The sequence below is a fragment of the Nipponia nippon genome, unplaced genomic scaffold, assembly GCF_047370975.1.
Source record: "Nipponia nippon isolate SJK-2023a ecotype South Korea unplaced genomic scaffold, ASM4737097v1 scaffold_2, whole genome shotgun sequence".
NCBI lineage: Eukaryota > Metazoa > Chordata > Aves > Pelecaniformes > Threskiornithidae > Nipponia > Nipponia nippon.
The window spans coordinates 60,811,040-60,834,455 of record NW_028262336.1 but is presented as its reverse complement, the minus strand read 5'-3'; the positions used below and the strand labels follow the sequence as shown (position 1 = coordinate 60,834,455).

Below are 23,416 nucleotides of genomic sequence, written 5' to 3'. Positions count from 1 at the left end.
GAGGAAAAAACAATCTTCATTATATTTAACATCAATAGATTTTAGCTAGCACCTTTTTCATCACTGGCACTACCCTGCAGCTTCCTTATAAAAATGATACTTCTGAAAAAAGGCTTTCTTAAAAAAAAAAAATAATAAAAATTTGTATTTCTGCTATTTCAGCTGCGGCAGATTCATTAAGATGGCAAGACTTTAGTAGTAATAATCACACAGTGACCTTTTGAAAGCTGGGAAGCTTGTAATAAGTAAGTGAGGCAGTGATTCAGGAAGGAGAAAAACAGTAGAGTGCTGGCTGGAAGGACTGCATTCTGCACTCTGCCGTGGGTTTTCTTTGTGCCAAAGTGTAAGGTATTTACATCATGCCTTGGGAGGGGGGTGGCTAATTGTATAGCTCTTGTTTGCAGAGTGCTCAAGCTGAGGCCCAAACTCAGACCCAAGTCTCAGCACCTCTGTCCAGTTGCAGCTCAACCAAAGGAAGCTGTACTTCTGGAATAAGCTGCTTATCTGAAAAATCATATTCTGAAATTTCATCCACTAAATCGAGTGCCGCAAGTTAGTGGCCACTCTGGACTTCACTCACCTGTACCTCAACTTCCCAGCTGTTAAAGGGTGTACTATTATTCCTTTTGACTCATGCTCTTGTTGAAAATGTAAATGTGTGCGTATTTGTGAAATATTCCAATGCTGTACCCTGAATTTTATAGAAAAGCACATGGGGAAATTTATAATCCTGCTACTGCAGCAAGGCATGACTAATACAAATTAAAAGGTGCAGGGGACTGCACAGTGACCGGGGAGAACATTACTGTTTGGATGCCCATTAACCGAGTATCTTCTTTCCTGTGGCATGCATCCTGTAGGGAAAATAGTATGTGATTAATTAAAATCGCATCAGGCTAATGTGCAAAGGAGACATTAAGTAAGTATACACAGCCTTAATTACGTTGTATATTAATTTTTTGTGACTTTACTGACTTTACAACTTCAGTAACATTTTAGCGTGGTACGTGTGTGTGTGCCTGTGCACCGATTATATCCTAATTAACTTGTCCCGAAACAATAAAAGACAGATTTCCTCTACAAGATCATCAAAACGAACTGGAATTTAACACTTCAAACTACCTTGGAATAGAAGAGTGACAGAGGAATCAAAAAATGCCCTCCAAATACGTAAATGCTGTCCTTTCAAAGTTGCTTCATCTCCTCCTTTCCCCTTCAAACTTCAAGTAAAATTCTAGCCTGGGGAGAACCCTGGGAAAGCCGAGCCTCGGGAAGAAGTTGAAAATTAGGGTACAAACTTAAAGGAAACCTCGTGTCAACTTTGAAGTGTGTAACAGTGACTCAGTGGAGTAAGCACCTGTAATTCTCCCCTTGGAAAGCGGATGGACTTCTGCACGTTGCTTGGGAGAGCGTGATGAGGCCACTCCTAAGTGGAAGCATACCATTAACAGGAAAATAATACTGCTAACAGGGAGCACCTCTAACAACCTGCCACATAGTGGCTCATTTGGGGTGATTTTTTTTTCTTTTTTTTTCCCAAGGTGATGAAGGCAGCAGAAGTTTTGCCGTGGTTTTGGTGAGTACAAGAGGAGGTCCTTCATCTCCTGTGGTAGGCAACATTTCAATCCTACGCAGTAGCTACAGCTTTTCTTCTAATAAAAATTATAAATCAACTTTGGTGTTTCAGTCAGCTTTCAGATCCTTTATGAAAAATCCATTCTGCTTTGTGGCTGTCGCAATCAGTCGCTCGGAGTTCGTCCAACAAGAAGCCATAAACCACACGACCACGTCATGGGGCACCTGTTCCACCGGAGCTTCTTGGCAGGAGTCTCCTATGTCACGTTCGCTGACCTTGGATGAATAACCTGGGCATACGAATGATAACTTCAGTGAGAAACATGAGCTTCATAACTACAGATCATTAATAAGTTTACTTCCGTTTCTTTCCCCGTTTCTTAGGCTATCGTTCTTTCCTGCAAGGTATTAACACTCGGGCTCAGGGAATTCTTACTGATGTTGCAAAAGGGAGCTGTATCAAAGTGGCTTTGTTGCTCAGATAGGGAAACGGAGGATAGAAGCGCAGGGTAATGCCATGGCCAGACGTACAAATGAACCGTGTTCTGGAGCAAGAAGACCTGCGAAAAAACATAGGCCCCAAAATAGGCACCGAGGAGAAGAGTGACAGACATGTGCTCAGACGCTGGTGGAAAGCAGCTCTGAACCTGGGAGGAAGGAAAAAGATGGCACGCTGAGTCAGTTTGAACAGCAGCGAGGTAATTTTGTTCCCTTGCAAACAGATGTCTTGGAAAAAATAGAGGCTGCATGCCAAGAGGCTATTGATCGTGTTGCTAAATAAAGTAGTAGCCTCAATTAGCGGTAGGTTCTTTTAGAAGCACCTGCTAAGCGTTGATGAGGAAAGGACCGCGGCCCTCCCGGCACGCCGGCACGGCACGACGCAAGCGCAGCAGTGAGCGGAGGGGCTGGCTGGCCGCGTTCAGTACCGCCACCCGCGCCGGTGTCCCCCCGTCAGAAGGGACGGCTGGAGGTGAAGGGCCCTCACGCAGCAATCCTGGGACACGTGGGGAGAAGCGGCGTGGCAGGACGGACTGGCCTGCTCCCTCCTCCCGCAGGAAAGCGAGGAGGGCTGCTGGGGACTTCCCCGCCAAAGCACCCCATGGCCGGGGGAGCGGGACGGGAGCAATCAGCAAAAACGCTGCCACTCCTTGTCAGGGTCCCAGTAACCAGAGAATGGCGCTGGGGGGTGGCTCAAGTGGTGAGCCCACGTTTTCATCGTCCGTCCAAGATCCCGTGGCTTGTCCTTGGTACGGCAGAGCAGAACTAGTCACACCGCTCCTGTCCTCTACGTGATGGATCGTGTCCCCCAGCTGACTTTGATAAAATGGCAACGGGATTCAATCCCATCGTAATTCCAAGTGAAAATTTCAGGAATGATGAAAAACTGACGGGATGCTGAGGTTGGCTTCTGGGCAGAACCCTTGAGCCAAGGAGGGTGGTGCAAGCGCGGGACCGGTGAGCATTGCTCAAAGAACCATTATTAGAAACGTTAATAGTGCAAAATGGTTAAGTGGTGGAACAACTTAAGGCACACACACTGTTTTGCAAAGCAACGATAGTTCCACCGCCATCATCCACCTGCTTCTTTATTGATCTAGACATCCCTGGAGTCAGTCTTGCTACCGCTTCTGATCTCTGACGCCAGATAAAGGGAGGGTTTCACAGAGATGTCGGAGGGGCTGGAACGTTGGCATTACCTCAGTAGTCCAGGGGTATCCTTTATCCTTCGTGGATGGCTTTGAGATTCCGAGGAACAAAAGTCCTTGTGTTCCGGGTGGGGGCTGTCCTGGCTCTCCTTGCCACGAGCTGGAGTCCTTTGCCACGCGCTCGAGTCCTTTGCCACGCTTACTTCACCGTGAACATTTGATGCTTACTTCAGCATGGCTATGCAGTATGTGATGTAAACTATATATACCTTAAGAAAGTTAATACAATTTCATACCATTAAGAAAGTTGGTACAATTTCATACTATAAAGACTAATTGGTATAATAATTAAGGAATGAGATTTTCCTAATGGGCTAAGAGGCCGTCGCGTGGGGGCTTAAGGCCTAGCAGGAGAGAGGCAAAAACCAGAGTACCCTCCACTGTCCAGCTGCAATCCAAGAACCCAGGGTACCTCCTGGCTCGGCTGACAGCCTCTCCACTCCTCCGAACGCTTTGTTTACAGCTGTGCCTAAAATAAACGCTGCCTATTTTTTTTTTTTTTTTTTTTTTACTCCTGTTATTCCTGCAGAGCGAGCTGGGATTCCTTTCTGACTCACGCATGATTAACTAACTTCCAGCTGCATTATCTTTATTGTTGCTGCCGATGCACAAGCCAGCGCTCAGCACGACTCGCGGATCCCAAGCTGAGCTGGCAAGGCTGCCGCTTTACAGAAAAGGATTTTTTCTGAGAGTTGTGAGGTTTGGGAATTTTTTTTTTTTTTTTTTTTAATTTATCGAAGAGAGGGCACGTGCTCGCTTCCTCGGGGACCGGGGAACACGGCCGCACAATAACCGATCGCACGCCCCCAGCCCCGCGCGGGGCTGCCCGCCCGACGCCGAGGGGCCGCGCCCGGCAGCCGGGCGGCGCCGGGGGGTCCCGGCGGCGGCGGCACCGCAGCCGCGCCCGGCGGGCGGGGCGGGGAGGGGAGGGGAGGGGAGCGGAGCCCCGGCGAGGCAGCGGCTGCGGCCGGGCACCAGGAAACGGGAAGGAAGGGGCTGAGCCCCGCAGGAGCCGCACAGCGGACCCCCCCCCCCCCGCTCCGCTCCCGCAGGGAGCCGCCGGCGCCGGCGGGCCGGGCGCACGTGCGGGCGGGGCAGCGCGGCGGCGGGCGGGCACGTGCGGCACCGGCACCTGGCGGCGGGCGGGCGGGCGGGAGCGCTCCCCCGGCCCCGCCGCCCCGGGGGAGGGCGGCCGGAGGCGGCTTACACAACCGGCCGCCCCTTACATAAGCCGGGAGCCGGGCCCGCGGGGGCGGTGCGAGCCGCCCCCCGTCTCCCCCCCGCCCCTCCGCCGTCCTCCCCGCCCGGGAGCCGCCCCCCTGCTGCAGCGATGTGACCCGCCCCCTCCCTCCCTCCCTCCCTTCCGTCGCCGTCCCCTCCCAGGAAGGAGCCGGAGTCGGCAGCGCCGCGGGCCCGGCATGGAGTAGAGCGGCCCGGGGCCGGCGGCGCCGCGCGGGCATGGAGCTGGGCCCGGGGCCCTGCGCGCTGCCCCCCGCCGCCGGGGCCGGGGCCGGGTCCGCTACCGCGGCGGCGGGGGGGCCCTGCGCCGAGATGCTGCAGGTGGCGGAGGAGGCCTTCCGCGGCGGCAACTTCGAGCTGGCGGCCGAGATCTACGGCTCGGAGCTGGCGGGGCTGCCGCAGCCCGAGCGGGGCCTGTGCCTCCGCCGCGCCGACGCGCTGGCCCGGGCCGGCCGCATGGCCGAGGCGCTGGACGCCTACGGCGCGGCGGCGCGGCTGGCGCGGCTGCGGCCCGAGGAGCTGCGGGAGCTGGCCGAGAGCTTCGCCCTCAGCATCCGCGACAAGGAGCTGCGCCTGCCGCCCTGGAGGAGCGGCGGACTCGGCGGCGGGGCGGAGGGCGAGGGGCTGGGCGACCCGGCGTGCTGCCGCCCGCCCGAGCTCTTCGCCTGCCCGCTCTGCCGGCGGCTGCTGTGCGAGCCGGTGACCCTGCACTGCGGGCACACCCACTGCCGCCGCTGCGCCGAGCCCGGCGACTGCGGCCGCTGCCACCGCCCGCGCCGCCCCGCCGAGACCGGCCCCGCCGCCGCCGCCTCGCCGCCGTCGCCCGCCGCCGCCGCCCGCCCGCGGGTCAACGTGGTGCTGGGCAACCTGCTGCACAAGTGGTTCGGCCCCGAGAGCCGGGCGCGGCGGCTCCGCGCCGAGGGCGACGCGCTGCGGGAGCGCCAGGAGCTGCCGGCCGCCCTGGAGAAGTACAACCAGGCCCTGGAGACGGGTGAGCGGCGGCGGCGGGGGGAGCGGAGCGGAGCGGGAGGGGGCGGCGGCGGAGGGGGGTGTGTGTGTGTGTGTAGCGGGGCAGCGCTGCCCGCCGGCCCCCGGGCCGCCCCGCCACCCGCGGCAGCCGGGCGGGGAGGGGACCTGTGGTGAATGGTGGGAGAGGGCACCTGGGGGAAGTTTTGAGAATGAATCCTCCCAGCGGGTCCCCTCCCCCCCCCCCCGTGAATGGCTATTTTTGTTCCGCTGTTATTTTTGTCCTTGCTCAGAAGGTGCCTGGCGTTTCACTGCCTGCAGTCGATGACTCATTATGCAGTATTTCTAGAAAACCCGCTTTCCTATTTGTGGGGAAACCATCTTTTAGTAAAGGACAGGCAGCAGTGGTCGCGTCAAGCCCTACCGCGGCTTCGTGGAAGGAATCGGTGTCTGGATCGGATTCATTCCGCTACGCGCAGTTGCATCTTCAGCAAAACGCAGCCTTTGAAACCACCTAATGAAATGTCAATAGGCGTAAAGGCTCACAAAATTTCCTTTATCTTACACTGTGCAAGATAAATCTGCATTTTGACTTGTGGAGATCGCCTGCCCATGTTTTGAGCGTAACCTTTATAGGAATGCGGTATTTCTCTGTGCAAAGTATTCTCTGAAGAGCCCGGGTTTGAATAAAAATAAAGGCACGGTCTAGCCTTCCTCCTCTGCCAAACCGATGGCAGCCTTAGTTTATCAAACCCGGGTTGTTTTCAGTCTCTGTGCCGAGTAGTAGGTGGGTCCTGCTCGCTCGGTTGTAGCCTTGTAGTAATGCGTGTGTGCGTGCTCCCTGCGAGCGGCGGGGGTGGTGCAGCTCCCTCGCTCTCCAGGCGCCTGGAGAGAGGGATGGAGCTGGGAAGATCTCAGCAAATCCCCCGGGATCTGCCGCTCCTCCGGCCTGAGCGTGATAGATGTCCGCTTTACTTGGGGAGGAAGGGGGCAAAAAGCCTCGGTCGTGTTAAAAGAGATGAAACCCTTTAAGAGGGTAAATCTCTTCGGAGGGCAAATGTAGGGAAAACTGTGCCTCTTCTCTTGAACAGCTCCTTCCCTACTTTGAGTAAAATTGCTTTCCTTGTTCCTAGTTTTCACATCTAGGGATAAATGGCTGTGATTTTTTTTCTTACTCTTTTGCTGGCTGCTGTGGAGAGAAACACACCATTATGCTAGTCCCTGACTCGCTTTCATTTTTTGCCGCGGTTGCATGATGGGCATCTGAGATACGCGAGCCTGGGACAGCATAGCGTACGGTCGCCTCGCAGCTGACGTTGGCCGTGGAAACCGTTAGTTTGGCTATTTATTCCCCTTTTCCAGCTAGATGTTTCTAAGTTGCAGTCCTAGCTGAGTCCTCTCAGTAAAACTATTACGCGGTTTAGCTGAAGTAATCTCTATTAAAGTAGGGCAGGACGGAGAGCTCAAGAAGGAAGGTGAAGCAGGAGGGGAGAGGCTCGATGTAGGTCACTGGTGGACGTGGTGAGTTTTCAGTATTGGAGCCTCTCAAAGTTTTGGGTTCAGGGTCCCACTGCTGGAGAAAATAGCATCTCGTCAATGAAATAAGTGCTTGATAGGATTTTGAGAGAACTATGTCTCGCTGTCACACGTGCTTCTTGCTGTGTCTGCATGGGGGTGAAAGGAGAGGGAAGACCCTGGCGCGCTGCTCGCGCTCTCGCACAGCCTGTCCTTCCCCCTCCTGTCCCGGCAGCACCTATCTCCAGCCGCGGCTCCCGTGCGTCAGGGCCTCCAGATAAGTCCCTTGCAGTGTCTTTATTTCTGTCTTCTGCGATTTCCCAAGCACGCTGGGAATCTGTTCAGAAACTGTTCGCTCTTGTCAGTGACGCTAAAATTGCTTAATAAGATTTTTTTTTTTAAATTCTAATTAAAAATAATAGCAGATATCATGCTAGATTTTGAAATCCTAAAACCATAGGCTGACATGTTGTAACATCCCAGCAGTGGATCCAAATTCCTGTTGCTGAAGGACAGCCCACCCCCCAGCCCTTCACCTTTTTTCCTGTTTCGTGTGTGCCCGTGCCATTTCTCGCAGGTCGAACTCCTGTCTGAGCCACGTGTTCTGAAATTCTTACCACATGCTTATCAGGTACTGCCTTTTGGCTTGCTGGACTTGCCTTCTTGCTTTCCAGCCAAGTATTGCAGTTAAAAAGAGGAAGAAAAAAAAAAAAGGAGGAAAACACGGCTGTTTTCTAACTGTTCAGGACCTCTTAAGTGCTAGCATATGGGCAACTTGAAATACTTATGAACCACTGTCAGGTATTGAAGGCTTTTAAAGTGTGAGGAAATAACTGCTTTTTTTAACCTCCAAATGCTTATGTGTTGCTATTGAGAGTCAAGGGCGTGGGTATCCTTTTCATTTCTTTTCAGAGACTGAGGGCACATGAACACGTTGATTAGACAGTTGCTGTATCAAGTTAGGTAAAACTCCAGGCTTCTTGGCAGGACGCACAGTTCAGTGGGGTTTTTTTACTGATGTTTCTTGTGGAGTACTTTCCTGCTCCATCTGCAACAACTGGTTTTGTGTGATGTAATATTAAAGCAAGTTTTCCAGTTACCTATCATGTCTCTCATCCTGGTTGCGACCTTCTGTCTTCTGATTTGCATTTTAGTTCTCGAGGTCCTTCAAGTCTAAACTATAAAAGGCTCCTGTCGTATAGCCAGTACACTTACTTCCAGTACAATCTGGAGTATCTGCTCCTAATTCCAGGTCTCAGAAGAGGTCTGCATGCCTTCAAGTTGTCAACTTTTTCCAGTTGAACTAGTTAGTCTTGCAAAAGGTTAGTCTTAGCAAGCACGTTCATCTTTTGTCCTTGCCTCTCGGATCTACGATGCCTGCGCTGCTCCTGTGTTCGCTCTGAAAGTCTGCTATGGATTCGGGTGCGGTTGTGTGGGTTTTTTTGTTGTTTTTAAGAAAATGAGCTTTACTATTTGATCCTTCTAGTCCTCTTGAGATGCCCACAGCTTGGTGATCTCTGCTGTTTTAAACAAAGTCGCTGGCTTTCTTTGCTGCCATAGACATTGGAATAGATCCCTCATTATTGCAAGGTATCTAATTACCACAGCTTCAAAGCAAGCACATGTCAGGCTGCTTGAAAGGAAGCGTTTGTTTCCAGCTGGATCGCTCTTTGTGCCAAGCTTTATGCTGTTCAGCCATCATAAGATCAAGTATTGTCCAAATCTTGCTCTCGGGGCTGTTCCCCACACCGATAAAATTCAGAGAGCTGGGCTATCAGAGGTAGGCCTCTTCTCTGCCATCCCTTCTTTTCTAACTGCTTGTCTGATTATGTGACCTCTTAGGTCAATTAAACTGAAATATATTACCAGATACGCATGCAGGGTTGGTTTGGTGTTTTTTTTTTTTTTTTTCTTTTCGTTTGGTTTTGGGGCTTTTTTGTGCAGTAGATGCTTTCTGCACCCTTTTTCATCTCACCTCCTGCTCTCTGGTGGAGATGCTCTCTGGAGGGACTGTGCTTGGGAGGAGTATGGTTGTTTCTGTGTATCCGGGTTTACGGACCCTTTAAGCTGTATGTCTGAAAGTGTAGGAAGCTAGATTTCGGTGACAAATTAATGTAGGTATTTTGAGGATATGCTTTTGGGAGCGTGTTTTGGATTTTTTTTATTCTAGAAAGCGATTCCCAATTACAGAGGTAGCAGGTGGCTGTTGCTTCATAGGGAAGATAATGAAGAGGGCTTTTCCCAAGTACCATGCATAACTTTATATGGCCAAAGACTGTATCATGAAGGGGGTGGGAGCATGACAACAAAGTTCACTCTTAGGCAACAGTATTTATCAAAAAATACTCTGTCTTGTGCAGGCCAAATAGGAGCCTAGTGTACACTTTGTGCTAGTCTGCTGGTTTTAAAATTAGATGCTTTATGGCTCTGAAGGAGACCAAGCTCTCCTTGGGGTGAGGGCGCACTCGTAAGCAAACACACACGCAGAGTATGAGGGGGTTTGGGTGGCAGTGGCTCGTGCCTTCAGCTGGCTCTTCTCTGTGCCCTTCTTCATACTGAGACAGCCTCTTGGCATCCTGTGCCTTTCCTGTAAATAAGACTGAAGATGCCTGCTTGGAGATAAAAAGCCCAGCGGTGCAGTCCTCCGATGCTTGCTGCTGCCGTTTTTGTAACGGCGCTGGTTCCTGAGCTCTGTTGCGGTTCCAGGTCTCCGGTGGTCTCTCATGCCAGCGCACAGGGCTGTGGCTCTGCTGGGAAGGGCTGTCCCCCCGCTGCACCCGCCCGACCCTAATTCCGACCGAGCTCCTTTGGGCGAGGAGGGACGACTATGCCCCGGCTCCCAGGGCCCAATGAAGAAGGTGCTTGCTTGCCTGCTGCGTGCTCTGCAATCGTGTCTGGCTTCCAGGGCAGTGGCACACATTGTGTCTGGACACCAGTGTGCCAGGACACCTTGTTTCTATATGAGGCACATTGGCTCCGGCGTGTAATTGCGCACAGCTGCAAAGCATCCCTTTGGAGTCTGCCAAGCCTGAGAAGCGTCGCTGTCTCCGGAGAGTGGTAAAAGCCGCAGCGATCCCCCGGAGTGGTTGTGTTTACTTCTGGTGTGATGGGCTCTTTCCGAGCACAAGTAGGTTTCACGTAGCTGCTCAAATTGCCCAGTGTTTTAATTTTTTTCCCCTTAGGGGGCTCAGAAGAAGTTTGTGAGAGATAAAGCTCAGCTGTATCAGAGTTTTAAAACATGTTGGAGTTAATGATGGATATATGTGCAAAGGGGGCCTTTTCTTCCCAAGCCCTCTGTGCGGATCTCTGTTTCCAGTGGGTAAAGAATGTCCCGGGAAAGGCCAAGGAGAGGAGGCGAGTTTGTATCAAGCCCGACACAGTGTCAGAGGTAGCGTGCCGCAGAGCAAGTGAGGGAGATGCTGCCGGAGGTGCTCTGTCTCTCATCTCCTGGGGTGGATAGCTGCACGCTGACCCCCAGCCTACAAGGTGGTGTGCGGGGCGGTGCTAGAAACAAAGTGTAGGAGCTTTCTTGAGCTTTGGTGGAAAGAGGAAGATCTACCTCTCTTGGCCCGACCTTGAGGGAGAGAGGTTTCTCCTTCCTCATCCCAGCCGAGGTTCACCATAATTGGCCTGATCCAAAAGAAAGCTTAATGTGGCCACTCAGCACTAATTTATTTTGTGGTCAAGCAATTCATGGAAATTTATCTGGCGCCTTCCAAATTCTCTCTTCATAAGAATTGAATTAAGGGGGCAGTGCAGGCCAGGAGGCAGTAGGAAAGAGCTATAAAGGGAACATCAGGCTTGCAAGGATGAGGTCTCAGGCCAAAATACACCTATCGTCAGGCAGACGGAGCCTCTTGGGATGGTAGTTCAGTGCCGGTTCCCACTACCCAGCCTTGCTCACTGGGCTGTTTTAGGTAGCGTGCTGGGGGTTCACCGCCTTGAGGTCACCGTACCCCCATGGCCCTCCCGTGCCAAGCATTGAGTTTATGTGGTGAAGGGCTTGGTGCTGCCTCCGCGTTCCTGAGATTGTGGCTGCTGCTTTGCTTGGGTAGCAAGTGGGATTGTTTGACCTCAGTATAAAGTATGTGCGAACCGTCATGGCCGCCTTGTCCTGTCTTATGTCCTCTGGTCTCTATAGACTGTTGTTCACGTCAGTGTCTTTGCAAGCAAATTCAGTTACACTACTCTTGGCATACTGCCTAGATAGGTGGGTAGTTGATGCCTGTCTTTGGCTTTTTCTTCCCTTCCATCTCCCCTTCACATTGGTAACTCTTAAACACGTAAAAAAACCTAGTAGTGTTGTACATAGAAAGTAAACATGTCTTGCTGCATCTCTTGACCTTCCGTACTGGTTCTCAAGCTGTTAAAGCTATGGACCTTCTTATTTTGAATGGTGTTTCAGTGCAAGTGGATTCAAGAGAACTGCCCAGAATTTTCCTACTAGGTAAATGCCAGGTTGCCGGGTTGCGCTGCTCCCTGGAGAGCATGGCATAGGTAAACTTCCAACCAGGCATTCCTGGAGTTGGGCTGAGTGCTTACAGCCATAAGTAAGATAGCTATGGGCAAGCGTTTTGCCATGCCTCAAAAATTACTTGCTGGGACACTTTCCTTCTGAGCCTGCTTCTGAGTTGTTTCAAATAAGGGGGAAAAAGATGATCAGAATTTCTTGGTGGGGTGGTGGGACGTCCTCTTGGTGCTATCTTACTGCAGACCTGATGGTTGAAGGGTTTCTGTGTTAGTCATGGGTCAAGGTCAGAAGAAGCAGAGAGTCCCTTTCTGCAAAGGCAAGCTGCTGAACTCTCTTTAGAAAGCCATGCTTAAATTTTTATAAAGGTGACTGATGCCGTAGTATGCGTTCTATTAATTCTGCTGCTGTTTTCTAAGAACTTACACTCCTTAGCAATGCGCTTGCACTGAAGTAGTGTTGTTCAAAGAAAACCACTAGAGAGAGTCCACATGCACCTATATGTGAATTATGTGTATTAAGTACCCTTTAATGTTCTCTTCTTTTGTACACTATTTCTAGAAGATTGCTGTTAGAAGATAAGGTCGGTTGTCTTTTTCTGATGAGGTAAAAAAGAGGTTGACCGAATCTTCCTTCCTCACAGGGTCTTGGGAACAATTTCCAGTAGTAAAGAAGTAAGTCTTTGATGTTGTACCAGCCATTTAAAAAAAAAAAAAAAAAAGCCATGGTAGACAGCTGTCATGACTCCTGGAAGAGCAAATGGTTCAGTCATTTCAATAATTTATCAGAAGAATATTTAATTTTGTAGCTCCTAAAGGAAAGTGTGACTTCTAAGTGAAGAATGAGAGGTAGTCTTTCTGAAATTACATGCTACAAAAAATAGTAGATGCTTGCTGCTTAGAGGATTTGTGCTAAAAAAGGAATTTTCCCATCCCTCTGTAAAAGCGCCTCTTGGAATCTGCTTAAAGCATGTCTCCAAAACCTGTTTGTTCTGTTTTACAGGGGCAGAAAAACGTGTAAAAGTAGGAGTCAGGGTTACCTAGAGACTGTTGCAGTAGTCTGAGTGTTATTTTTAAACTTAAAATATTTTGCAGACTTCTGTCCCTCAGCCAACTCCCCCCCCCTTTTTTTTTTTTTTTACTGAGGTAGTGCTTGAAAAATAGTAGTAAATACTTCATATATGACACCACTGGCAACGTGTCAAGTACTTTGGAGCAGGAGCTCGTATTACTCCTGATTTGTAAAGAGCTTGCAGTTGAAAGCTCAGATCCTGTAGTTGGATCTCTGGCAGTTTTGCCAGCTTGCAGAGGGTTTGCTGAAGGCAGAGGCTTTGCAGGGCTGCAAGACTATGGCCGTGGCAGACCCGAGGCTTATCCATCATGGGCATGAAGGGGAGGAGGCAGCATGATGCATAGTAGACAGTCTTTGGGTGTTTTTTGGGTTTTTTTTTTTAGGTAGCTAACACTGCTCGTGTACAGTTATGTACCACTTAAGGTAGGGTGAGTATTCCTCCCCCCCATGGATGTAACCCAGATGCAATTTCCTATAAATAATTGAACTACTTCAGCAGTCCTAGAGAACGAACTACACCTATGTATCAGAAATTCTGAAGAATTTTTTAAGTCTCTTCAAACAGCATATTCTTTCTTTTGCTGTGATGAAGTGTAACAGGATGTCTTTTGCTTTTGGAAGAAGACATTTATAGAACTGACTTGTGCTTCCTAACCTTAAAATTAGTAGGATACCGCACTACTCCTTTCCTCTTTCACAAATGTATTAAGTGATCAGCTCTATTTGAGGACAGAAGCAGTGAGGTAATAACTGAGAAACAAGAAGGTCCTTTTTTCAACTTGCAGAGAGTCAGAAATTCTGGGCTGAAATAAACTTTAACTGGAAAAAGAGAAGGTTCTAGAGACCTGAAGAGTAACGGTAGAAATGTAGCTTATGTACTGATCGTGATGAAGAGGGCAAGTGGGTTATCACTGGTAAAGTGGTATTACGATAGAATATCTGGCTGTGAATTGACCTTGTTAACTCTGGTCATGGCAGACCTACTTGGCTGGTGCCGCCTGGCTGCGAAGCATGTGTCTTTGGAGTCTCCTTGCAATCACAGGTTCATGTGCGCCTACCACAGCTCCACGTTTCTAGGGGGGGTCAGGACTTTTCCTTAGGTGCTTTGGAGATCAGGCAGGGGGTTGACCTCTTGGGGTGTTTTAGTTTTGAAGCTTACTTGTTATGTCAATCCGTAGGCATCTTGCTTTGGGACAGTCTCTGTACCTGCTGTTTGAGAGGATACTTCAGTTCTGACTGAGGCTTTGGTAGGAAACCTTACCCGAACCCCGAACTAAATGCTGGGAGAACTAGTAAGCCGTGAAAGTGAGTCACATTTGAGTACTTAATGGTTTTATGATACTAGTGCCAAGCAGCCACAGATGGACTTGGGGTATGTCACCTGAAGCAGTGCCCAAATGTCCAAAGGGTAGAGTAGGAAATGAAAATACAGGGAGGAGGTGTTGATTCATGCTATTTTATCTGGGAAGAGTAGCATGCATCTAGCAAAGTGTTGAAAGATTAGGATTTGAATAGGAGGGAGCAACAATCTAATATATTACACCTAGCTCTACACCGGGACGTTCTTGAATTGAGGACTTTTGCCGTACCATGCAGTTTATCAATTGATGGGTTTGTAAGGAAGGTTATCACTGGCTTTGCAGTTGTGGAGATGCAAACTAAAGTGTAGGTTAATGTAATTGGTCTGGCACGCTTCTGCCTCAGGAGGCTAGAGGTATAACATGAAAGCAAGGGTGCAAAGTTAGCTGCGCCTTCCTTGTAGCAGCTCTTCTTCCAGGTAGCATATAACCTCCTTGACGGTGTTTCTCCTGAGTAATGATGGGAGCAGTGATTAGCTGTGCTTAGCAGTGATGACAGCCCAGCTTTAAATAATGTATGGAGCTTCCTAGTTGAGGACTTACTGAGCCTGAAATAAAACCTTTGGGAATCCAAAGCATTTTGTCTAACACACGGAAAAATCTGTGTTCTTAAGTCTGGACTTCTGAACAGCAAAATACAGAGGCCTGGAAAGAAGTTAATTCAGTCTGAAAGTGTGTGTTCTTAAGAATAATCCAGCTTATTTGTTGCCAGTGTCCTTTCCTTCAGTCGAAGTGATAATACGGGGGAGTTTCTTGATGTCTCCCTGTCCCCCAGACCAGAGAGCACCTCGGTAAGCACGCTGCAGGGCAAAGAAGTGAGTGGGTGGATATCCTGTATTTTTGGGTGGGACAGCAATGGGAGAGGGTTGCAGCTTCAATTCTGCCAGTGAAGTGGTGGCTCTAATTTGTCCACCCTGGTTTAAATACGTCTCCTGCTTTTTCACCTCAGCGCGCTTAGGTTGCGTGTAGAGGCAAAATCCCAGTCAGGCACGGACCAGCTCTGTAGCTGTGTAGTGCAAACGAGCCGCATTAGAGCTCTCTGGTGGCGTCTGAATCGGCTTCCCTGTGGAGGTAAGGGGAGAGAAAACCTTAGCTTGGGGTGGCTTTTTGAAATTCGTAATGGGCACTTCTGAAGGAAGAAGAGTATGAAGAAAAACACTTCTTATCTGCATGAAGGTAAAAGAAAATAAAGAGATCTTGATGGGAGACAGGCTCTATCAGGGGAGGAGATGTGTTTTATTATGCCAGCTGTGGGCAGCATGAGCGTGGATGAGGAAAGAGGCCTTTGCACGCCCAATCCGGCTGCTGCCTGGTGGTGCAGGCTCCGCGTGGAGGGTCGCGGTGCCCGTGCTCCTCCTCCTCCTCCCTGCAGCCTATTTCAAGAACTCCTAAACTCTTACGCTGCTGTGTCTGCCGGTGTTGGTCACCCGGTGGAAATAGGTGTTACGTTTGCCTGCGGAGTACTGCTTGCAAGCGTCCGCTTCCTAATCGCAGTTGAAGCGTGCTTGGTTGCCAGAGTGGGCTTACGGAGGAAGAGGCTGCCGCCTTTGCATCCTCTGTGTGCTAAAACCTCTTGCGCGCTTCCTCTGGGGTCTTTGATTACTTCACCTCGTGAAGACTGCCAGCGATGTAAATACAGGGAGGAAGAGCCATGATATTCAGAAAATATTTTTTTTTTTTATAATCCAGTTATTAATCCGATTAAGGTGGACTAATAAGTGAGAAAATGTGGTCTTGCTGATTGCAAGTATGCATAATGTTCATTGTCCCTCTTAATCAGTTTTGGGAAGCTGACCTTGTTTTTCATCTTTGCTGTAGAATGAAGTTTTACTTGGATGTCCTGAATGTCTTTACTGCTTCTGTTGATTATTTTGTCAAGCGTGCTCCTTCCCCTGCCCCCCAACCAAACAACCCCTGTGGATCCATTTCTTGTGCATGGACTTGTCATGCTTGCATGAAGTCTGGAGGAGAAAAACTAGCTTGCTATTCAGTTAATTACTAAATCTTGCTAATTTCTCACTGAAATGAAAATAAATGTTTCATATTATTTTTCAAGCTTATAAAAAGGCTTTCAATACTGAATTGTTCAGAATTGAATGCATAACGTAACAAAGCAAGCCAATTTTCTTCCTCTCTCCAGGGGCAGAAGTTTTTTTTAAAATGTGGGAAAAATTTCCCCTGAAGTCCTGTGCAGGCTGACTCTTGCTAGTAAGACTGAAAGGTGTTTTTGTAATGACACTATTTCTGCTGATGCATTTAGGAAATATGCTTAGGATTGAAATAGATCTGAATAATACGTGCTTTTCTAGGAAGAAATGTCAGATAAGGAGGATTAGGGAGTTCTAGCAACTTTCAACTTGTTCTTTCTGTGCTGAGTTCCTGGAATAAATCTCAGCGTAGTTTATTACAGTAAAACTTTTATCGTCATCTACGGTCAGTTTTGGCGAATTCTCTAATTGCTGTAATTGCCTTTCTGGCACGAGGAGATTTTGGGGAGTCTTGTTCTCTTGTCAGCCTCCTGAACTCAAGCAGCATAGGTTGTTTTTTGGGGTTTTTTTGGGGGTTTGTGTTTTTTTTTTTTTTTTTTTTTTTTGACTTGAATGCTTGGGCATATCTGGAAAAGTAATTTTGGGTGTTAGCTTCTGCATAAGTAAAAGTGCAATCTAGCAAACATCTGCAAATGAGTGCAAAGGTAGTGTGAGCAGAAAGTGAACGATTTTGGAAAATCCAAGCTGGCAACCACGCTCAGGGTAGGCAATACTTGGTGGTCCCAAGGAGGGTCCAGGAGGCGGAAGAGCCACCAAGCCCCTCAGCTCTGGGTGCTGCTCAGGCCAGGGTTTGTCTGTTGCCGTGGAATTACGGCTGGGACGGAGGGAGGGAGCCATGTGGGAAAGCTCCCAGGACCTGTGGCTCTGAGGAAGTCTCTCTGTCCCGGCTGCCCGGAGCCGCAGAGCCTGGGAGCCTCAGTGGTGGATCCTGGGAGCCTCAGCAGTGGATCCGTGATGCTGACAAGGACATAAATTTTGCTGTGCAGCTGCAGGCTCCCAGAAGAGTTTGCTTCAGGAAATGCCATCTGCTGGTATTGTGGAAACAGCAAAATTCTCTAAGCTTTTCTTTTTTAATTTGGCCTGCAATAATAAGTCATTTCATAAAAGAAATATTTTCTTCTTTAACGTCCAGAAGAAAGAATGGGTGCATTATTTTAAAACAAACTATTGGCTATTGTATGACTTACTTTCCACCCCCCACCCCCCCCCCAATAAACTTGACAGTTGTTATAGTATACCAGCATCTAGCAGTGTTCACAAACTCCGTATGTCCTCAAGCTCTGTCCATCCACCTTCTGTGACTAATTTTTTTCATCATGGCACACGCAGTGGCGTGGAACAACTCGATATCACAGTGTTTATAGAAACCCAGTAGTTATTTAGGCTGTAGCTGGATATTCACTTTTTCTAATCACTTCCACACATACTCTTAAGTTGGAGTCAGCCAGCTGATGCCATAGTTCCACTGACAGAGAGTATGATGTTTCAGTCCATCTAGCCTTGCCCTGGGACCAGCTGTGGACCCTCCTGGGACAGTCTCGTCAGCAGCAGGAGGCTGGGGATGCGGGGACGTGCGGGTCGGGCGCGGAGGCGGCGGAGCTTTCGGGCTGCGCTGCCGTGTCTCTGAGTGGGGTGAGCTTGAATGAAGGAGGCTGGGCACCGCTCCAGCTACGGCATCTTGTCTAGCCGCTTCATCTCCCTATGGGAAACCTGTTAGTCTCCTAAACACTTCTCACTTGAGCAAAGCTGGGGTTTTTTACCGCATCTTTCTCAGTTAACTAAATATTCCTTGCCAGTTACTCATTACGATGGGCCACACCTTGCGCTTTCTGATTGAGACTCGGTGAGCAAGAGGTGCAAGCCCTGAATACGTGTAGCTTTTTCTGGTTTGCCTTGGGTTTTTTTTCAGTAGCTTGTTATTTTCCCTTTGTGTTGCGAGAGCCTTTGGACTCCGCTTCGGGGAGGACTTGCAGCCTTTCCCACGCCATTGTGGCTTTTTTTTGCTTAAAACTTTTGCAGCGGCGACAAGATCCCGAAAAAGAGCCGATGAAGCCGTTTTCTCTCTGAGTCTGCCGAATGTATGAACCGTGCTGAAAGGCGCTGGGAAGCGTCGGCGTGGCTGAAGGGTGCAGCAGCGAACAGAAGCCGGAAGCTGGCGCGCCGGCCCCCTCATCTCACGCCGCTTCCTTTCCTTTCCTTTTCCCCCTGGTGCCAGAAAATGCCCCACCCAGCGCTCTGCCCTGGCTGCGTGCTGCCCCGACCCCTGCGTGCTGCCCCTGCCCCCCTCGGCACACTCTGCACAAACACCCCGCAGCAGGTACAAGGGTGGAAATACGGAGTATGCACTTGTATTTAATACAAACAGAAGACGCAGACTGTTTAAATGGTAGCTAAATTAAATAACTTTATATTGGAGCATCTACTAAAAGAAAAAAAAAAAAAGCTTGCTTCTGAAGATCTTAGGTTAATTGTTTTCAATTTCATTTAACTTACAGTCTTTTTAAGAATTACCAGCTAAAAGTGGATCATTGCAGCAGGCTGCATGTGTAATATTTTAAAAAAAACCCAACCCGACCAACAAACAAAATCCCAAAACCGAACAAAAAAAACCTCACAGTGTGAACTAGCTTTTGCAGAGCTCCTTATTTTAGGTATAGTCTCTGGCCGTGACTGTCTGGGACCGTTGGGGCAGCATCAGCCCTGGTATGTCATTCTGCAATTAGTGTATCTGGCATCAGTCCACACTACAGCCAGAAAAGGCAGTAGTCCTTGCTGCTGCTTTCTTTCTCATCCCTTGTCCTGGCACTTGGGTTTGCATGGTTGTACAGTGAACCAGTTGAGGGGAAACTGATCCTCTTAAACCTTTTTATTTATTTGTTTTTATTGGATTAGCTTTCAGTCAATTGATTCTTTGCTCTGGTGCTCTGTGCAACCACGCGAACCTGGTTTGCTGCATGAGTGCTAGCGTCAGCTCGAGGGAGGGGAGGAGGTGGAAGGGGGATGTAGGCTTGGGCCATCCCTCCTGGTAGGTGCTTGAACTTAACGAGCAGTGGCACCTGCAGCACTTAGAACTTACTCTGTGTGTCCATGCACACTTGGGTGTGTGCCCAGGCTTGGTATGGGCAACGTGCTCTTGCTGAGGATGTGTTTAGGATGCTCGTGCCGAAGTAAGATGCGAACAGTGAAGCCAAAGCAGGCTGGAGAGAGCAGGAGAGGTACGGAGACAAGAGCCCTGCATAGGGACGTACAGGAGGTGACACTTGCAGGAAAAGTCTTCAGAACTAGCATGGAGGTGAAGTTTAAAATTTGTAGAAATGAGGCAGTACCGTCTCTCGGCACACCTTGGAACCTTTTTGAAGTTTAATCCCAATTATGACAGTTTCAACCAACTCACGTTTGGGTAAGGGTTACTGCACTTAGCTGCCGCTGTCCAGCAGCCAGCTTCCAGCCCTCCACAGGCCTTTCCTGGCACACAGAGGACAAGAGTGACCGAGAGCAAATTGCACCTAAATCTCATCTCCTAAGACGAGATAACTGCTTTCGTGGGCAAAGGGAAGAGTGTTGTTTGGGGCTTAGTGGTTGGTTGGTTGGTTTGTTTGTTTGTTTTTCTTTTTGCAAGGCTGCTGCTGCAGCATCCTCCTGGCCAAGCTGGGGCGGTAGAGCTGGGATGGGCTGGACCTTCAGGGGCACAGGGTGGTGGTTAATGGCTTGAGGGCTGCTGGATGGATGGCATACAGTGGCCTTGCTCAGGTGTTGGTAATGGGGCTGACGCAGTTCAGCACCTCGTTAACAGCCTCCATGAGTGGGCGGAGTGCCCTGTCAGCAAGTTTGTGACATCAAACGGGAGGAGGGAGAAGCGTTTGGCGTGCTGGAGGGCAGGGCTGCCATTCAGACCAACAATATGGGACATGGGCTGACCAGTCTTGCCAACTTCAGCAAAGGCAAGCGCGCCTGGGACAGAATAACCCCCTGCAACAGGATGGGCTGGGCTCAACAGCAGCGCTGCAGAATAGACCTGGAGGTTCTGGTGGACAAGCTGAACATGGATCAGCCAAAGTTTTTCTGTGGTTCTATGAAATTTTATGTTGGAGCTAGATTTCTATCTTAAAATGTGTTATAGAGACCTCAGGAAAGGACAGAATAATAATGTTTGAGATGTTCATAATCCACGCGTACTGAACGGTTCATGAGTGTGGGCACTGAGGCAACGTGTGTGATCATGAGAGGTTTGCCTGCCCTGAGGAGGGTGAGGTACATGGGTGGCAAGTGGCTATGAAATGTGAAGGCTGCGTGCGTTTTTCTTAATGAGTGGCTTACAGGAACACTTTAGCTGAAGTCCTGCGTTGGTGATTTCTTTCAACCAAAGCCACACTGGGGGGAGAAACACTTGGGGCTTTTTTTCTTTTTGCTTTCTTAAGTGTCCTGTAAGCAAAGTGAGGGAAAGAGCAGGTGGCATCCTATATGTGAATATGAAATCTGTCCTGCTAGATGAAACACAGAGGTTGTTTTCAGGCTGAGAGGAATATATTTGGGGAAGGAAAGAAGGAAGGAATTGCCTTTTTTTCCATTACAGCAGAGTATAAATGTAACCATTGTGCAGTAGCACTTTTTAGGTTACTCTGGCTGGGAATTAGGTTACTGCATTTAACACGTACTAGTGCTTCTTTTAATGGAGTTCCTTGTAACCTTTTTTTGTTTTCCAGCTCCTTGCAAGTGTTCACTAATAGCACAGCGAGCAGAACTCTGTACGTCAATGAAAAACTACCAGCAAGCTCTTCATGACGCAGATGTCCTCTGCCGAAACAAACCCCACTGGCCTGCGGTACGGTGCTTGCATGTCGTAAAGACTAAAATGAAAACTGCTTGTTCTCGGGGCTTCTCTCTGTGGTGGGGACAGCGCTGCTGAGGGCATTGTTGGAGGAACGTCGTGGCATTGTGAGAGCTGGGAATGTCTACCAAAACCTAAGTTCTTCATAGGACAAGTCCTTGGAAGGTCCTTAGCGTGTCTCCAGCCAGTGGGATTTCAGTGGTGGGCAGCTGGTGATGTGGTTTTGTTTGTGCTGGTGCCCATCGATCTGTTGGGGTTAGTGCTGCAGCTGGGCAGTGGAATTGGGTTTGTAAGGCTCTGGCAGCCTGGGATCACTCTGCAGTTCCCTCTGGGATGGTGTGTCCCAGGCAGTGGGTGGTTTTGATGGTCTGCTGGCCAATGTGTCTTTCTGAGGAGCACCCAGACTGTATTTCAGGATTATTCCCTGCCCTCCCCCCCCGCCCCCGCCTTTTAATACTAAGGGATCATACCTGTGATTCTTACCTGCATCATGGTGATTCATAGAGGGGGGTGGGATTTTTTTTTCATAATGAGGAGGTGCTACAGGGAGCACTGGTTCGTGGGCAGTCTGAAGCAAGCATCAGAAATGATGTTATGAGAGAGAAATGGAAGAAGCACATGGTGCCTGTTGTTACCACTGGTTGCCTGAGGCTCGACTGGGTGTCCAACAGCTCACCCCACCTAGGATTACACCTCTGGTCAGTCCCTCACCCACCAGTAGCAAAACTGCAGCACAGGTTTGACCAGATAAAGCCCCTGGGTGCTACGGGGAGAAAGGGTAGCACGGGGAGTTGGGGAAGGGTTTTAGGCAGACTTTGGCTTCCCTGTGAAGACTAAGGAGTTGCATGAACCCCTCAGCTGCCTGTCTCAGCACGGGGGGCTGCAGCTAGCTTTCCGTTTCCAGTTGGGGATGACGTGGGGAGAGCAGAGAGGTGCTATCTAAAGCATCTAGTTTCTGATGAGTTAGATAGCCTTCAGAGACAAGTATCTGTCTTGTCAGCCATTAAAACCTTTCTTATTTGAAGCAGTTCATAATCTTCCCTCTGCCTCCAAGTTTGCCTGTCTGTCTGGGATCATTTCTCATCAAGTCAGGAATCCATCTCGGGTGGCGTTGGCCAGGTTTCTGTGCAGAGGGAGAAAGATGAATTACGCACGTTCAAATGTTTTCTTGAAGTGTCTTCTCTGTTTGCCTTGAATCCATGGAAATGTGATGCGTGTCAGTTGTAGGCGGATAAAGATTTCATTAATCACATATCTGAAGAATGCTAATTGAAAATGAAATTGTTATCATGGCATAACCATCAGTGTCACAGACTCATTTCACTTGTGCTTGTGTGCATGCGTGAGAACTTCCACGTAAGCTGTGCTGATCCAGAATCCATGTTGTCCAGGAATCTGGGCATCTGCTTTGTTTTGTATCTTGTGGCATCTCATCCAGTGGCAGAGGTTAGGTCAAGCATGCACTGTGTAGTTTAAAAAAAAAAAAAAAAAATTGATCATAAAATTTAACTCCTTCTCAGAGTAGCTCCTGGGAGGCAAGCGTTCACCTACCAGTACCTTTTGGCTTATTGATACCTGAAATGTAATGGCTCAGTGAGCTACTGGTGAAGCTCTTGGGTCCACTGTAGTCATTAGAGCAATAGACAAGATGGTTTCTTTTCAGTAGCTGTGAAAACCAGGTCCTTGGACTCTCTGAGGCAGGGAGAAGTTTCCAGTTGTACTTTATGTGGCAGATAGAAACAAATGCCCTCCTGCCTGGATCCTGCCTGCTGCACAAGGTCCTGCCTGGACCTTACCCTTCAATCCGATGCTTGTGAGGGCCATGTGAAAGTAGGAGAGGGAAGGTGGCAGCGGTAGTCTCTGAAGTGTAGGGGCATCTAGTCCCGGGGCCTAACTTCTGGTGTTGGATTTTTGGTATTTTGTCTGTAGACAGCCCAGCTCAGTCCTCCCTTACAGCTTGGATAGGAAACTTGCAGCCCCAAAGGACAAGGCTGAACAATCTTGTAGCCACCCCAGTGCAGCGGAATAATCTTGACAGCACATTAGGATCTCTCTAAAAAGGGTTTACAGCAGCTGTGCAAGCATCAAGACAAGAAGGTCAGGGTCAGGCCTCACAATACCTCTCTTGTTACATTTTTCTTTTCCTGAATGCAGTATCTCACCTTGAGAGACTGGGGTGTACTGAGACTTCTTGTTCAGGTCACCAAATGACATATGTTAATTAACCTGTCCTACACAGTGCCTGTTACTTGCTTTTGGTACAAGCCCCCTTCTTCCCGACAGTAGAAGGGTAAAGATCTTAACGGGCCTCAGTGTGAAGGGCAACATTGAAAGAGCGAGGGAGGGACCTGCTCAGGAAGATTATGTGATACCGGATCTTTTGGCATTAGTATGAAGAGTAGAAACGTGTATCTGCTTATGGAACCAGTCTCTTAGACTAGTGAAATTCTACTTTCAGCACAGCCTAGAGGTATTCATGTGGATCAGAGGTGGACTTGCAGAGCACGCTTCTGTCTAATAAGCACAAGGCAAATGTTTAAATGCACGCTTAGTTTCTTTTCATCGCTAAGGAAGTAATTTCCATAGTCAGATTTGAACTGCATATTGGTATCCATGGGGAAATTCAGAGGTGAGGCATTCCT

At 49.2% G+C, this 23,416-nt stretch overlaps 1 protein-coding gene across 1 annotated transcript in view; it reads left to right on the top strand.

Annotated features, from left to right (window-relative positions):
• Positions 1–4,739: 4,739 nt before the first annotated feature.
• The window catches only part of LONRF2 (LON peptidase N-terminal domain and ring finger 2), a 35,257-nt gene continuing 16,580 nt past the window's right edge, over positions 4,740–23,416 (top strand). Inside the window, exons 1-2 of the mRNA XM_087757159.1 lie at positions 4,740–5,511; positions 20,650–20,768. Coding sequence (XP_087613285.1) covers positions 4,740–5,511; positions 20,650–20,768 — 891 coding nt within the window. The remainder of the gene's footprint in view (positions 5,512–20,649; positions 20,769–23,416) is intronic.